The following is a 16,777-nucleotide window of genomic DNA, read 5'->3' as shown; positions in this document are numbered from 1 at the left end:
AGGCCCCTCACCGAGGCCTCATGGGCTCCCCGGGGCCTAGAGAAGCGTCTTTGAGGTATTTTCATGTTTTTTCATTATTTTTTTTTGGAAGGGAGGCAAGGTTTTAAAGGTGAGGTGTCAAAATACTGTATCATTTTGGTCACTGTAGGGAAGAGCTGCAAGTTCTTCAGGTGCTTGAGGAGGTCAGGCACCACGCTGGCTTAAAAAAAAACAGCTGCAGGTCAGGAAGGCGCTGTTTAAAGCTCAAAAAGACTTAAGGTCTGACAGGAAAGATGTTGTGCTTGGGGTGAAGAGGCCCCTAGGATCCCTGGCGGTGTGTGTGAAGGGGTCTGGATGCTGTAGGTGTGCTTAGTGCCTTGGTTGAGGTAAGTCAGTTTCACCTGGAGCTGTGGAGGTGGTGACACTGCTCACCCCTCTGCCCAGGAAAGTGTTTTACTTACAGACAGCCCAGTGTGTTATTTAGATTAATGCCTTGATGTACCAGCCTGTAAGTATTGGTGAGTTGGTCTTGTCACGCCGCGGCGGGTCTATACCCTGTCCAGCAGCAGATCTCGTCTGTTTTTTTTATCGTACGTGTTGGCAGGTTCGTATGGACAGAGCTCTCTCTGGTTTAGGCTCATGTTGATCAGCCGCAGTAGGTACTTTCCACTGGGGTTTTTTTTTTTAAAGTTTTGCTTTTTAGTTCCTTCTTTCACAGCAAGCTGGGTTGTGGGAGTATTCCTTTGTGGGAACAGTTGCACCTGGGCACTTTATATATGCCAGCAAAGGTGTAATAATCAACAAATACAAATTTTCAGCTGAGGTGATACAGTTTATTTGGCAGAAGTCAGGTCTGTTCTAGCAGGGTCAAGTAAGTACAGTTGTAGTAGGTGAGATTCATTGTAGTAAGAATTTTGTGGTTCCTGCTAAAGCTTTGATACGTTATTACTGTTAAATATTTCAAGTGCTATGTAGATTTTACTGTAGATACTATTTTTTTTTCCCAGGAGGTAACATGGAGTGCTCGTAACTCACTAGAGTGTGTTTTGCTGTTTCAGGAAGAGCAGGCAACTCTTTGCCCTCCCTTATGTCACTTTAGTTAGCAGGACTTTGTTTAGCGGGAGCTAAACCTGTTAGGTGGAAAATAGGAAGTTAGTATTAATTAATAGGTGAAGCTAATCATGTGACACTGAAACTGTTTGAGGAAGTGGGAATTAACACTTGGTGATGTGTTTCTAAATGTCACTCTTAATTGTATCAGCAGGATTGCTCGCCATCTGTCAGCCAGGTAGGAAGGTTATTTTTACATGCACCAAGGATATCAGTAAGAACGTGCATGTGCTAATTGTATTTGGGGCAGATATTTTATTTTTTTTAAGATTGAGTTAACTTAAACTGTATTTGTTTTCACAGGTGTGGCCCTTGTTTAAGGATAGCCCCAGCTTTCAATGCTCTGAGTAACAAATATCCCCAGGCAGCTTTTTTGGAAGTAGATGTACATCAATGCCAGGTTGGTATTCAAAAACATATTTGCAGTTTTAAGAGAGCAGATAGTGTAGTGAATGGGAAGCCTGAAGAAAAACTCTTTAGACAGTATATTAAGAGCAGTATCCTGTGGCTTTTGACAAGTTTAGTGAATTACAAATAGCCCTGCTATGAAATTCTCCAAAATTGGGTTATGCACAAAGATGTAAACAAACAGCCCTTTTATTTAGAAAAGTATTCTTGCGGTTATCACTGTGGTGTCCTTCATTTAAGTAGTGTACAGACAGTTTAATGGTTCCTGCTGCTTGTACTATTTAGATAATACGGTTAAATGTAGATGATAGCACCAGTATGAATTAAAGAGTTTTTCCAAACAAATACTAGCATAGTTACTTGGCAAAATAAAAAATGCCATAAACTGATATGATTGGTGGGACTAGATTCTTCTCAAGTGCTACTCAGCTGTTTTAAACAGTGTTGCAGCTGAGCTATTGATTAAGGGTCGTTACCAAAAATTAACAATGGTATGTTGAAAGGAAGTATTTTGAATGTTTGCAAATTACACATTATGGAAAGTTTTGGAAAAAAATACTATGGGTGCATGACAGGTGTGAATACAAGTAGAAATCAAATGGAATTCACCTTCTGCACCAGCAGGCTGCAATTCCTGGGGGTGTGCGTGAATGTGGGTTGGGAGGGGAAGGAATGCAGATGTAAAGAAAGCTTGTAAAATAGAAGTGTTGAGTGAAGTTGCCCTCCCCTTTTGAGAGCAAATGAGAAATACTAAACCATTGCAATGGTTTACCAACAAATCTACTGACAATGTGAAGTTCATTCAGCGAATGCCCCAATGTGTAAAGGATTAGGAGCATCTGAAGAGTTGAAATGAATTTTAAAATGTTGTCTGAGTTAAAGCTGCTTATAAAATAACAAATATTGTTTGTGATGTTTGAGGTGTTGCAGCTTGATTAATATCAGGTGTGTGCATCCTTATCTAGGTGAAGTAAGCTAATGTTTCTGTCTAATATTGGTAATACTCTGTTTGGTAATGCTTGTAACTAATTTCTGTATTCTAGGGAACAGCTGCTACCAATAATATATCGGCAACACCAACATTTCTGTTTTTCCGAAACAAAGTGCGAATCGACCAGTATCAAGGAGCAGATGCTGTAGGCTTAGAAGAAAAAATTAAACAGCACCTGGAGAATGATCCTGGAAACAGTGAGGATACAGATATCCCAAAAGGATATGTATGCATCTCTTAAGATTTTTTTTTTTTGGTTTTGCATAACTTGAACATTTTAAAAAACATCTCTTGCTTTTTAAAAATACCTAAGTCAAATAATACTAGTTTTGGCAAAACTGCAAATTCCTCAGGGCTTTGAAAAGATCACTTAGCTTGGTTTCATTTTTTCAGACAAAATTAAAAAATGAACATGTACATACTTAGGAAGTATGGTCAGAGAATTCTAAAGTGTTTTAAGAAAAATCTCCATGCAGAGCCCTTAGTCATTAAAATAATGAATTTCATGTCTTACGATGAACTTTTTGCTACAGCTGATTATTCTGCTTGTTTCCTCAGACAACCCAATCTATCTCCCCAAAATATTTTTTAAAGTATAAAAATGTCCGTGGGAAAAGACATTGTTAGACAAGGCTGTCAAAAATGTTGAAAAGTTGCTCTGGTTGTTCCTTAAGAAATCCTCTTTTTTTTTTATGTGGTGGTAGGTTTGTTTAGGTTTTTCCTTTTTTCTTCTTGCTCGCTACTCTTTCTTTAATCCTCTTTATTCCATTTTTTTTTCCTTTAAAAAAAGAGGAGGAAGAGATTGTGTTGCCGAAGGAATTAACCTTCATAAAAGTTCAGCTCCGTCCTCCCCTATAGCAGCTTGCCCTGAAACTACGAATCCTTTGGGAGGGTATTGTAAGATAAACGGTAGCTCATGATATATTTTGTTTTGCCTAATTGCTAACGTTTGCAAAAGTAGATGGTACTAAGAAATGTTCTCACTAGATTTCTTCTTGCCTGTAAAAGAATGGCAAGGTTATAAAGTAAAAAAAAAGTCACTGGAATGCTTGAGAAAGGTTACGTGCCTGGTCTGAGCAGCATGCAAGAATCACTTCTTGCTTTCAATTTAATGCTTCACGTGTATCATTTTGCTTCTGTAGGGGTACTGCATGTCACTCCAGTAATTGCTGCGCAGGCATTCACAAATAATGCAAACTAAGTAAATAACTTGTAACTTTTTAGTAACTTGTAAAAAAGTGAACAGTTCTAAATACATTTTTTTAAACATGGCATCAAAATCTCTCATAACTAAAACTTGATTTTAAAATTTCATTGGAGAATTTAAAAATTGGTATTCATAAACAGATTTTTTTCATTGCATGATTTACCTGTCTGATAATGGTACAACAATGATACATGTCATGATGGATCAAAACTTTGTAGGGATGCTTGAATTTTTTTGGCAAAAAGTTAAATAAAGGAGCAATCTGCTTAGAAATATTGGTGCTCTCAGGAAACCATTTTCACCGTGCTCTCCGTGTTTTCATGTTACCTCAAGGCAACTGTGCGTTGCAAATCGTTAAGCCTGTCTGACAGCTGTACTGACAAACATGTAAATGAGAACTCTAATGTGACAAAACACTTTCCCAGAGCTGTTGTCCTAGGTGGTGTTCTCCAAGCAATCCTTGGTGTAGTATTACTCCTTAAATGAGGTTGTCTGTTGTTCTACCAAAAGTTACCAACACAGTTAGTGGTGTGGTGTATTGCATTTCACCTAAATCGTGTGTCACAGTGCCGTGCTCAGCTAGTTGCTGTACTGTGCATTAGCGAATCTAATGCATTAAACTTGGCTGCGATGAACCCCAAATAATGTTGTTAAATGCAAAACCAGGGTTTTTTTGGAGGTTAAGTATTAAATTCACAGCTAGCTGTATCCAGTTGGGCAAATGTAAGCAGGGTGCAAATCCAGCTGAATGTTTCTCGTATAAATAAACTGCGAGGGCAGAGGTCACTTGAATTTCTAGCATTTCAGCTACTTGCTAACTGTTGCACATCACTTTATAAATGTAAGCGTTCAGATGTGATTATTGTGAAATCCTCTGTGGAACTATGGGAATGTCGAAAGACAAAGGTTAACTCTGTCTCAGCTAAAACCAGGACACTTCTGAAAGGCATAGGTTAGGTCCCAAAGAATAATATACGACCTTTGAAAAAAAGCACACCCTAGCTTTGCGTATAAAGCCCAGTAAGAACTACAGTGGTGGTCTTTATTTGCTCTGCAATATGTAGTGTATTTTTGAGAGGCCCATTTCTGTTTTAGTTTTTTTCTGTTAAGTTGATCCTAGCTCCAGTCTGTTGTCAGTTTGTCTGTGTTGTGGCATGACTTGTGGTGCTGTAGTCTTGTTCATCAAAAGTGTACCTGAAAATTCTCCCTGTGCCCAGTTTCTTATTCTCAGAATCGCAAGCTTGTGGGATTTTGAATGGAAGGGAGAAATGTTGTTTCGTTATGAACAGGGCACATCCAATACTGCAGTATTCATGGTTTTTGTTTGTAATGTCTCTTGATATAAACCCCTGAGGTTTTCTGTGTGTCTTGTTATTTTAATCTGTTGAATGAAGAATTTTGTTCGTTCCAATGCTTACTAATCCCAGATGCGTTCATGGCACACTTATCGTGCACTTAGCAACGCTTTTGCTTTTACTTTCAGATGGATTTAATGCCATTTATCAATAAAGCCGGCTGTGAATGTCTTAATGAGAGTGATGAGCATGGATTCGATAATTGTTTACGTAAAGACTCTACCTACTTGGAATCAGACTGTGACGAGCAGGTACAGTAGATGTTTTTTTTTTTTTTGGTGAGATATTATCAATGATGCTCTGGTCTACAGGCATTTTTTTAAAGAACTTGTCTGCTTTATATTGTTATGATAGTGTAAGAAAGGATGGAGACGTGGTAGTAGGATGTAAGTAAAATTAGTGTACAGAGGTGGTTGTAGTCTTTCTGGTTTCACATCCTTTTATGTATGGAAAGTTTTCCAAGCAGAGTAGCATTTGCTGGTATTTTCAAGTGACGGACTAGTGCATGTGTGGCACATAGCGAAAGCTAAGTACTTAATTTTATTTCAAAAGTCAGACTTATTTCTAGTTAATTATTGTGCTGTTTTTTTAAGAATTAAGAAAACAGTACTTAACAGCAACTTTTTTTTTTCTTCACAGCTGCTTATTACTGTAGCTTTTAGTCAACCTGTCAAGCTTTATTCTATGAAACTTCAGGGGCCAGATAATGGTGAGTGAAGTGTCTGGTTAATCATATCTTTGAAACCAAAGCTTTGCTCATGTGTAGCTGAATTTTCTAAAAATGATGTGGTTGCCCGTGGAACTTTTTGCCTTCTGAGAATCCTACAGTAGCTTCAATGAATTTGTTGTAAATGAATTGCATAACAAATGAGCTCATTTGTTTCTCACTGACCTTGCACAGGGGTATTTGATAGGACACAAATATAAATATTTACTGTAGTTTGATAATGCTGCAAAGAGAAACATTTCATTCAAGAATTAGTGTGAGAGCTACTGAAAGGTATAGCTTAGTTTTTATGGTAACTCCGTTCACATTATAAAACTACATAAAGTGTTCAGATGTTATATCACAAGACTTGTTATTTTTAGATTCTTTATTGTATTTTTTTTGCCTGTGAAATTCTGTTTCTGACATGTAGGCGAGTAGTGCAACTTTGGATGTCCTTCAGCACGCAGGGTGGTGGTAAGTTACTACAGCTATAGAAGCTCATGCTTTCCTTGAGTAGTTCTAGAGACTGTGATAAGCGAGGGCTTCTTGAGCAGCATTTTGAAAATATATTTAAACAACAGAATACCTTTCCTATATCTTAATACAGGGCAAGGTCCAAAGTACATAAAAATCTTCATCAACCTTCCACGATCTATGGATTTTGAAGAAGCAGAAAGAAGTGAACCAACTCAAGCCCTGGAGCTGACACCAGATGATATTAAAGAAGATGGCATTATCCAGCTTCGCTATGTGAAATTTCAGAATGTTAATAGTGTAACTGTAAGTAAAGTTTCTGTTCTGAGGTCTGTGCAGGCTGAAAACTTCATAGGCTTTTAGAGCACTTTGCATGGTTGTTGGTTTCGTTGCTTACAGTCAAGTGTGGGAAGATTCACAAACATCTCATTGCTCTTCTGACTCCCAAGTTCCTTACTAGTACTACTTCATGCAGAAGAAATTGTTCTTTCATTTGTACAATTTGAAAAGTGCAGTGGTTCCAGCAATAATTCCTTAGTTCATATTTCAAATGAAGCTTGATATTTGTTTGAAACTCTAAAATAACTTCATAGATGAGGTATCATGCTGTGAAACATGTAATGATGCAAGCTGTAGTAGTAAACTACACGTGAATAGTCTTCGGAGCTTCAGCAGGCATAGTTAAATTGATATTTAACTTCACTTCAGGTCAGATTTCAGTAAATTGTGACTTCTTAGATCCTTTTTTGCTTGCTGAGTGTGGTTTCAGGTCAGAACTGGAAGCTGAGGAAATCCAAGCTGTGCGAACTTTTAGCAAACTACCAGGAAAATAATAGCATTCTATGTCAACATTATTTTAAATAGAGGACAGTAGCCTTTGCAGTTAGAGAGGCTTTTATAATTGGAATAAAGTGTTAGTTTGGTTAGTTCAAAAATCTTGGGCACCTAACGTTTTCTGTATTAATTCAGGGATGGACAATTTACCTTAACTCCTGTGTCTGGGGTTTTTTTCTTTAGTTGTTTGTCCAATCCAATCATGGTGATGAAGAGACAACAAGGATCACGTACTTCACATTTATTGGGACTCCAGTCCAAGCAACAAATATGAATGACTTCAAGCGAGTGAGTGTCTTTCTTAAAATCACTTTTGAATGTGTTAAACCTACTCTAAAATGGGTTGACGGAACAAACACATTTGGTTGTTACTGCACTGATACAACTCAAGTTAGTTTTGGCACCCAAAAGAAAGTGTGTAGCTTTATCTTACAGATCTTTAGTCTTGCTTACAAGTTTTTGTTCAGTAACTTTGTAAAAACTAGTAAGAATGTGTATATGAAAACTTGTCAAGTTATGTACACTATAGACAATGTTGGTTCTTTCAGCAGCTATGAGATTCATGTCTTGATTTAGAAACTTGCTTTCTGATGGAAGTAGAGAAGCAATTTCATGTACAACTTAAGCAGACTTCTTGTGTTTGACTCAACTTCTGCTTTACTGAAGGATTTTATTCACTGGGCAACATTAAGTAAGCTTGAGATGTGAAAAATATTTGGTTGCAATGTGTCCTTTACATTAAACGTATCTGCTTTTTGAAGAGGAAATGAAGGAAACAGCTTGTTGCGGTAAGACCTTAGACACACTAGTGCTGAACAATAAGGCACTCGTAATTCTTGGGGTTTTTTTTTGAGAATGTGAAACAGGTTTGAAAGGATTGAAACTTTAAAGCTACTTACAACTTTTTCAAAATGTAGTAAGTCTTTAAAATACACTGCTTTAAAACTTAGTAGCCTTTGTAAAAGGGCAAACTCTCCGGTAACACCTGCCTACAAACTATTTCATCGGTAACCAGTACCATGGAAAGCCCCACAGAATTTGTTATCCAAACTACCTATAACTTCAGAAGGTTAAAACCACTAATGCTCACCAACATGTCATGCACTTGGAATTTTTAATGTCAGAACTTGATCTTAACTTCTACGTGTGAAACTTAGTATCTTTGCAGGTGATAATTACGTTAATAAATAGAAGTTTGATAGGTTTTGTTGCCTTTCAGTGGAGGTTGGAGTCATTGAAAAAGTTGTTCTACTGTACTAAAACTAAGTGGAGATCAATTCTACACCTTCCTAGTACAGCACTTCCAATTATCTTAAAACTATAGATATGTTAATTGACTTACAGTCTGCTTAAATTTTTCTCTTATATGGAGTTTTGTCAGTACTTATTGTATTAGGGCATCCCCCGCAATGAGTTTGCAATTAGTACTTTAACATCGTTAATCTGCAGTACTTTCTGGTATTGTTGGGAGGTTGATGGGACTCCTACGCTGACTCAGAATTTGATCTCTGCCTCGCTTTCGGTTCTCTGTAAACTCTGCAAATTTAGTTTTGCTTTCAAAAGTACTGAAAGTTTGTTTGCCTTTGTCTTGCAACACCCATTTAAATGGCGGGGGAGGGGGTGCAAACCTACGAGACGTGTAGGCACCAGACAGTCCCACGGTGTTGTCATTCTGCTGGGAACTGGTCAGAATGGCCTTAAAAAGAGGAGCAGGCGTTACTGGGTTATGAAGTGGCTAATCCTGTCTCAATTCAGATACTTATCAACACTATACGTAGTATTCCTGTTTTGCTTCTTGAACATGTAGTTTTAATATTGGGCTGTTAAAATATTTCATCATAGCAAATGGGATGTGTAGTCTGGCAGAGTTGCAGTGCTCTTAGGGGTTTTGTTTCCTCTCTTCCACTGATCCTGTCAGTTACAAAACCTTAATATAGAGTAGGGCATTAATTATATTTAAGTTGGTAGATTAACTGGGAAACCTTACTTTCCATCTCCTTGAGTAGTTACCCACACTACTTCTCACTGCTTTCGTCTCACTCTCTCATCTCAGTCTGTCTCTACTGTTTGCATTTCTCTCTTAATTATAACAGAAACAGTATTGCAATGTGAGTAGCAAGGTGGAGGAATGCTTTTTTTTTTTTTTCCCCTTGAATTTGAGAAGTGTTTGTAAGAATCTGTTGAATATCTTATTTGAAGGGCTTGAATTAAGACGTGGACATGAATGTGATTCCAGACGTGGTTTTATGATTGATCCCATAGCTGCTGGGTTGATTGTGTGCATGTTTGGTTTCAAAGTAAAAAAAAAAATAAAACCCCATTGGTTTGAATGACTTCTGTGAAGGATCAGGCTAATGTATTTTGCTTCCCAGCTGGGGTGGGATGTGAACACATGTTTTTAGTGTACCGCAGCTTACTGCTCAGCTATTCAGGTATGTAACTGCAGGTCCCATGTCCTTCAGACAGTTGAGGAAGACTCATGTTTGCTCTGCTAACACCAGCAGCACTGCAAGAAGTCACCTCTTCTCCAGCAGGGAGTTGGTTCATGTGTTTAATATAAGTGAGGCATCACTACCAGTACTTGCACTGTCAAATACTCTGGAAAAATAACAAAAGTACTAAGCAGAGGTGTAGTGAAGTCAGTTCTTCATTAGTGGTTTTGGCTGCAAGTTAGTTTGGACATACGTGGAATCACAGCACAGCCCAGGTTGGAAGGAACCTCAGGAGATCGTCTGATCCAGCTTTGCCTGGGAAAGGGAGCCTAGGTGAGGTTATCCAGCACCCTGTCCAGTCGCATCTTGCAAATCTCCAGTCATGGGGGCTCTGCCACATCCCCCTGGACGTTGTTCCAGTGATTGCTTGGTCTCACTGTAAAAAGTTTCTTTCATTTTCTTCCACATAGTTGCTATTGCTGGACTGAGTGAGTGAAGTTGTAAAAGCTGCTTTTTCAAGCTTGTTTTAGTCTGTTACATGTATCCTGCTCCCTTTCACAACTTTTCTTTTTTTTCCTGTGTGGAGGAGAGAAGTCTTCGGAGTGATGGAAAAAAGGAGGTCATTAAGGAAAATATTTCTGCTTAAAACTGACTGCAGTGTAGTGAGTTAAGTCCATAGGAGTGGGGAGAGACCTGTTCTTTGCCCTGTTTAAATTAAGAGGCCCTCAAGAGCGGAGGACCAGGATGAATATTTCCTTCCTAGCAGTATCTGATATATTCTGAAATGCTTTGGGAAAGCTTGGTTTAAAGGCACGTTTGTTTGTTTTAAAAAATATCCTTAACACCAGTAGAGTTTCTGCTGCTGTTTCTTGGTCTGACTGAAGGGTCAGACTGAAGGCGTAACTGACCACGTGAACTGCTGCAGTAGGCTGCATCGGAGTTGTGGTGTATTGAGCATCAGAAGCAAATCTCAAATGCAGAGATGCTCAGCTGGACTGCTTTGTTGGGCAGATAGCTAAAAGTGTAGAGTAAAAATACAAGTTCTGGGTTTTTTTTTTTATTATTGATAGCTTAGGCTCCTGTGAATCTTGTGGTGAGCCTGTAAACATGCTGTTTGTGGAAGAGCATGCAACCATTGATGTCCACTATGGTTCTTGTTTATTTCTGGTATTAATAAATAAAACATACTGCTGCTCAGTTTTGAGGCTGGGGTGTAGATGACTGTTGACAGGTTGTGGGATATTTTCTTTTTTCCCCTCTTGAACGAATGCTTTCTTTCTGCTCAGAACTGCTTATTTGCACTACATGCTGCTGCTTTTTTTTTCTTGTAACATTTTGTTTGTTTGTTTTTCAGCTTAACATCCCATTTCTAAAGAACTAAAAAGGCAGAAGAAATTAAAAAGTAATAATAAGATTGAAGTGGTCTTGCACTACTCCCTTCCTTGCTCCCTCTGCTCATCTAGCATCTCTTTCACCCTTTCCACAATCTCAACACTGATGCAAGAGCCACCTTCTCTGCACCTTCTACCGTCAGGAAAAGCCTTCTCTACCTTCTGACTCATCAACTCATCTTTCCCCTCCGCTCCCTGCTCCAAATCTTACCTTAAACACTTTTATTTGCCTTTCCGCCTTACCAAATTTCTGTCCCGCTGTTATCCTGAACTTGACATTTACAAGGCATACAATAATTCTACAAATTATTTTCTGTAACTAATTTTTTCAGCCTGTGTTGAATTTAGTTAAGCTGCTTGAGGTGCAGCTTGTGAAATGCTCTACCAAGACTTGGCTGTTTTTTAATATCGTAGTGGAGCTTAGTGTTCTGTTCTTGTTGCGAGCCTTTAGAAGTAGGCAAGCTGCAGTGGGCTGCAAAGTCCCACTCCTTATTGTCTTGTGGCACTGGGCACCTGCTTAGGGAAGACACAGTGAGGAGGTGGTGAGTGTTTGTACGTGCGTGGCCTGATGAGGGTTCTCCAACAGCATCCTACTAATTTTACTTGCTTGACTTCTTTATATGTATTTAAAACAAACAAACAAAACCAACTCTGCTCCAGAAGGTTCGGTAATGGTGTTTCCAGTCCTCCTTGGTTATGACCCGTAGAGTTGGTTGTGGCTTTGTCACTGTCAGGCTCTGGGCTGATGCCTGGGGAAAAAAACACAAATGAATGACGAAAAGCCTGCTCCAAACCTGTCATCTTTGGTGTGGGAATCACAGGCTGTAGCTGCTACCTTAGAATGCACTAGATGGCAGTTTTTCCTGTAAAAGGAAGGAAAATGGGTCTACTTCTGAGAAAAGAATAATGCCAGTTGTTTGGTTTAAGTTTAAATGCCCGTTTCCTTTTGGGAAGGTGGAGTGGGTTGGTCAGAAAATGTGTTTCTTTGGCCTGTGATGACAAAATATCCGTATTGGTATGATTGATCTTCACAGATAATACACATGGGCGAGTTGTCAATCTCTGACTCAGACTGGTATAGCAATGTTTTTCATTGATATTCCACACTTGCTAACACCTAATCTTTAATCTTTTAACTGTGTTTTTCCTTTTTTCTTTTTTTTCCTCTTTTTTTTTTTTTTTTTTTTTTGCTTAATCTGTGTGTGAACACAGTTTGCTTTGGAAACACACAAAGAATAAATACTGCTTCTTGACAAGTTTAACTGTTTTTTTTTTTTAACTTGATTAATTGGATCTTAATGCAAGTGATTGGGCTTTTGATTTTTATTTTTCTTCTTCCCTTGTGCTGTCAGACTGGAATTTTTCTGACCCTAAGCATTAGTTTGAGTTTAAAGCTTGGTGAAATGCTCCTGGCCAAAGGTTCCTTGGAGGTGAAAATGTTTTTTTAAAAGTACTTTTCATCAGTAGATCTTAATTACTCTGTGACAAGGATAACTCAGATGACTGAAAGCAGCTGGACACTGAAAGATTGTCCCTCGTAAGGTTTGACAAGAAATGGAAAAACGGGAAGGATCAGGAAGGATGCTATGGGTTGGTTTTGTTTTGGTTTTTTCCCCATAGTTCTGTGTTTCACTAGGGACTGCATGGATCTTGGGTGGTGTATTGTCACTTCACTGCGAGGTGATTAATACTTAACATATTTGCTATAGGAGTCAGCCAAAGGGTTAGAATACAAGAAAGGTTTTGCTCCTTCATTTTCAGGGCTGTTATGAGCAGTAATGGGAAATTCTGTGAAAATTCTGTGCTCCGTGAGTGCAGTTCAAACCTCTGGCTGTGTGAGTTCTGCCTGCACCTTCTCAGAGATGGAAAATTAATTTGGAATCGGTGCCCTGCCCAAGGTCCCTCCTGCAGTTTGAAGTCTTAAACTTTAAGGCTTATTTTCTTTTGGCTTAAAAATTGATTTTTTTTTTTTTTCAAGTGTCTGCAAGAGCACTAGAATTATGTCTGAATCTTTTCAGAAAAGTGACCAAAATGGCGTTGTTTTCTGCTCTCAGGATTTGTGTTCAGTTACCTTAATGAAGGGGAGTGGATACCCTTCCGCAATGAACTGCGCTAATTTTAACCCCGCATAGCAGTATAGAGAGCGCTGGAGTCACGCTTTGTTGGCTGGCAAATCGGCTCGCCAGGCTCCGGTGGCTGCGGTGATCTTTTCAGAAAAGGGAAGTACTAAGCTGACTCTGATTCCAGGTGGAGTTTGCAGAGTTGGAGGTTGGAAGGAGACTTGGTAAGGAATAATGTTTTGACAAGGAATAACTGCAAATCAGATGACTTCCAGGTTTCTTTATAGGCTTGAACTGCTTTAGAAGGTAAATGCTCTCAGTGCGGTACTCAGCGAGGGTGCCAAGGGAAATGAGCAAACTCAGATCTGAGCAACCAGCGGTTCTATTCCATCGTAATATTTTATATAGCGTACAAAGGTTGGATGGTTGGTGCATAACACATTTAAGTGTGGTCTGTTCTGTTGCAGCTACTGTCTAACTCTTTGGGAAATGAGACTGATGCTTTGCTGTCTGTATGAGCACTAAAGATAAGGTTTCTGGTGTGTCTGGCATCCCTCTTAACCCTTGAGGGGGACTCACAGCTTCTGCAAGTGCTCCGGTAGTGCATGCTTCAATGCATTAACAGTTGGAAACTCAGTTGCACTTGTTTATTTTGAGACTTGCTTTAAAAAATACTTGGCAGGACTGTTTTGGTTAAACACTATTTCTGGTTTTTTTCTCTTATCAGGTAGTTGGCAAAAAAGGAGAGAGCCACTAGGACGCAGAAGACACTGGAAGGCCTTATCGCAATCAAAGAGATCTTCACTCTTATCTACAACTCCTGGATAATTGCTTGATCATAACCAGAGACTGTCAGTCTGTTTCATTTAATGCCATTACAAATAAATCATTGCTTTTGTTGAGATGGAGTTTCCCTAGTGTGTTTCTCTTGTAATCCTCCTACATGTATTTGTAAATAAAATTCATTACTTTTAGCAAGTTTAATTTTGTTATTCTACTAACTGTGGCTCTTCCTTTGTTCCCTTTAAGCTCCAAAACTCCACTGGCTTATCGTTAGAAACAGAAGCCATAGTGTAGCTTGCATTTGTTCACAGAGTTTAAAATGTAAAATATACATAAAACATAGGTGGTCTTTGGAGGCCATCTAAAAGGAAAATCTCAGCTATAAGACTAAGTGAACTTAGGATCATTGTTCCCACAAAATATGGAATAACTTCACCTGTTTGGAAATTTCTGTTTCCTTCCCCATCTCAGCAAGCATAGGAGGAGGAAGCAGCGTATTTTAAGTTACCATTCCATTAACTTGCAGATGTGTCACAAACGGTGTGCTGATGCAAGCTGTTCGGCACTGAGAATTTTGGAGTCTTTTGAAAGTGTCTGGTTTTTAATATTTATAGAAAATACTGACCTTGTTTCTCGGCCAGACTCCAGCAAGCTGTGCAGTTCGGGGGATTTAGATGTTGGTGTGCCTTACCTGAACCTAAATTCCTTATTTCTTTTACTGGGTGTTTTTCCTCTCTCTGGATCTTGATAAGGAAATGTTTATTGCAAATACAAATTTTGCATCTTAATTGTAATTCCTGTGCTGCTTTGGTAAATTTTCTTGGAAGTGCGCTGTAAGTAATTTCAATAAATCGGGCATTGATCAGCACCATATACGTATAATACTGTATAAACTCCCAGTAAAATTTGCTAAGTGTTTTAATTGGCATAATTAATTTCTTTGTAAAGTTAAATTTGTTACATTTCTAATTACCATAAATCCCACTAAGGCTTAAATCCCGTCCTAATTTGCATTCCTCCTCTGAACACAGTGGGGTGGTTCTCTTCTGCCGTCGCAGATTTCTGTGCGAATACCAAGTTAACTTTCTGCTAGCGCAGATACTTTCTCCGAGCAGAAAACTGGGGCTTGTCTAGAAAACCATTATTTCACTCTTTTTCTGTCCTGTAGCCGATGGCATGCGATGATGGCTTGGTTTCCTCTGTGCTTCCTGACTGTTTCCTTCTGGGGGGGTGTAAGGCACATACCACACTGTATATGGAATATAAATAATTTTTTAAATACAATGGAGGGCAATAGGAATAACTGTTCCTGTTTATAATTTTGTAAACTTACCTTTTTGGGTTTAAGTGCCTTGTCTCCCGTAGGGCTTATCTCACGCTGTTCATACCGGAGAGATTTGATAACCTGCTGATGCTCGTCTCTGTAAACGATCAGGTTTATATTGCTGATGGAGCTGATGTGATTTCCTTGGCTGCATGGTGCGTACCTTCCCTGACGATACTGAGTACATAGATCTAAATAAGTGCTCAGAGGTAACCGCGACATGTTTCACTTGATGGAAAATGGGGAAGAATTGAGCACAAGGAGCTAAAAAGCACCGAACTGAACTTCTGATGCAATACTTTAAGTGTCTTTTAGGTGACGTTGCTTTGATGTGGTATCCCTGGGAGCACGTGCATCTTACAGGGTGAGTGCTCACGATGCAGCTGCTTGATCTGTTTTTTTTCTTTTTGAGTTCTGTTCTTGAGTTCTGTGATCTCTTTCATAACTGAGTGGGAGCCCTGGAAGGGAACGCTCACACTGCTGGCGCTCGATCAGCGCAGAGGTTGGGAAGACTGGAGTTTGTTGCTAGCCCAAGCTACAGCTGACCAGCGTTCAGTGTTCTTAGCAAAGGCTGATCTGTTGGACTTCCAGTGAAATACGGAGAAATTGCTGAAAATCCGTGGTTGTGTACATATTTTATAGCACGTGTCCTAGTCCAGCTGGTAGCTTCAAGCATCATTTCAGCTGGAACCTTCTCGCTTCCTTCGGTGTTGGCATACAGGTTGGGAGGTTTGCTGGGTGGATTTGAACGCCACAAGGCTCTTTTGGTTGTGGGGTTCCCCAGGACGGGGTGTATTATCTGGGGTATTGGGCTGAGGACTGCGTAACAGAATTAATTCGTGGTGTAATGCCTTAATTAGCGCGTGGCGGCGCAAGATGTTCCTGCGTGGCTGCGTTGAGCAGACAGGGAAGTGCCAGCAGATATTGGGCACTGGGAGCCTTGGGTGTGGGCTGGTCTTGCCTTCATCCTTTATGTGACTTGTTCATTGAAATTAATAAGTGTATATTACCAGAGCTGCTGGAATTGATTTAAGGGCTGCTAGAAGGAGCAGAACAGCGCTGGGCGACTTGCTTATTTTCATGTTTATCGTCCTCAATGAGAGTTTGAGGTATAACCTCTAAATATCACTTGGCTTCGAAATGAATGGAGAAAGTATCAGAAGTAATAATGGTTAGAAGCTAAAGCCTGGAAAGGTGCTTGTGGTCAAGGAGGTGCAGCTTTCATCTGCCCCGTTCCTTCAAAACACCCCATTTCCTACCTCTGTCATCGTCTCCATCAGCTGAAGGTGCTCGTAGAGTTTGGTAGGCAATGGGGGACCTGATGTGGCCCATGTTTGGGAACATGGGTGTTTAGACTGAGCTTAATTCCTGGCCTAGTTTGGCATGAACTCGGTTGTGTTCTGTGTATCTTAACTGTTCCCTTTGTGGTTTCTTAAAAGTTTGGTTCTGATACCAAATATATTTTTTCCTGTGGCAGAAACTTTGAGGACTCTTTTCTACTAAATCACCTGAGTATGGAATCCTGCTAAGAACTCTGTATATAAATTAGTTTGTGTGATAACCTTGTATTTTCTATAAAGCTGAGTTGACTGGCGTTAACTGTACTCCTGCCTCTCAATTATCCTTTGATAATCTTCAAACTGGCCTTGAATATTGGCAGAATTTTGGAAGTTTTTTGAATATTGGCAGAATTTTGGAAGTTTTTTGACTTTTCTCCACT

At 39.4% G+C, this 16,777-nt stretch overlaps 1 protein-coding gene across 1 annotated transcript; it reads left to right on the top strand.

Moving 5' to 3' along the window:
- Window positions 1-1,392: 1,392 nt before the first annotated feature.
- Window positions 1,393-13,846, top strand: TXNL1 (thioredoxin-like 1; the record flags this gene model as incomplete). The annotated part of the gene is made up of 7 exons (XM_010080926.1): window positions 1,393-1,489; window positions 2,541-2,714; window positions 5,179-5,301; window positions 5,690-5,759; window positions 6,367-6,539; window positions 7,251-7,355; window positions 13,678-13,846. Coding segments are annotated over 7 exons (772 nt in total), but the record flags the coding sequence as incomplete, so codon positions are not given.
- Window positions 13,847-16,777: the final 2,931 nt, after the last annotated feature.

The sequence above is a fragment of the Pterocles gutturalis genome, unplaced genomic scaffold (genome assembly GCF_000699245.1).
Source record: "Pterocles gutturalis isolate BGI_N339 unplaced genomic scaffold, ASM69924v1 scaffold50344, whole genome shotgun sequence".
In the NCBI taxonomy this organism is placed as follows: Eukaryota; Metazoa; Chordata; class Aves; order Pterocliformes; family Pteroclidae; genus Pterocles; species Pterocles gutturalis.
This window is presented reverse-complemented; position numbering and strand designations above follow the sequence as displayed.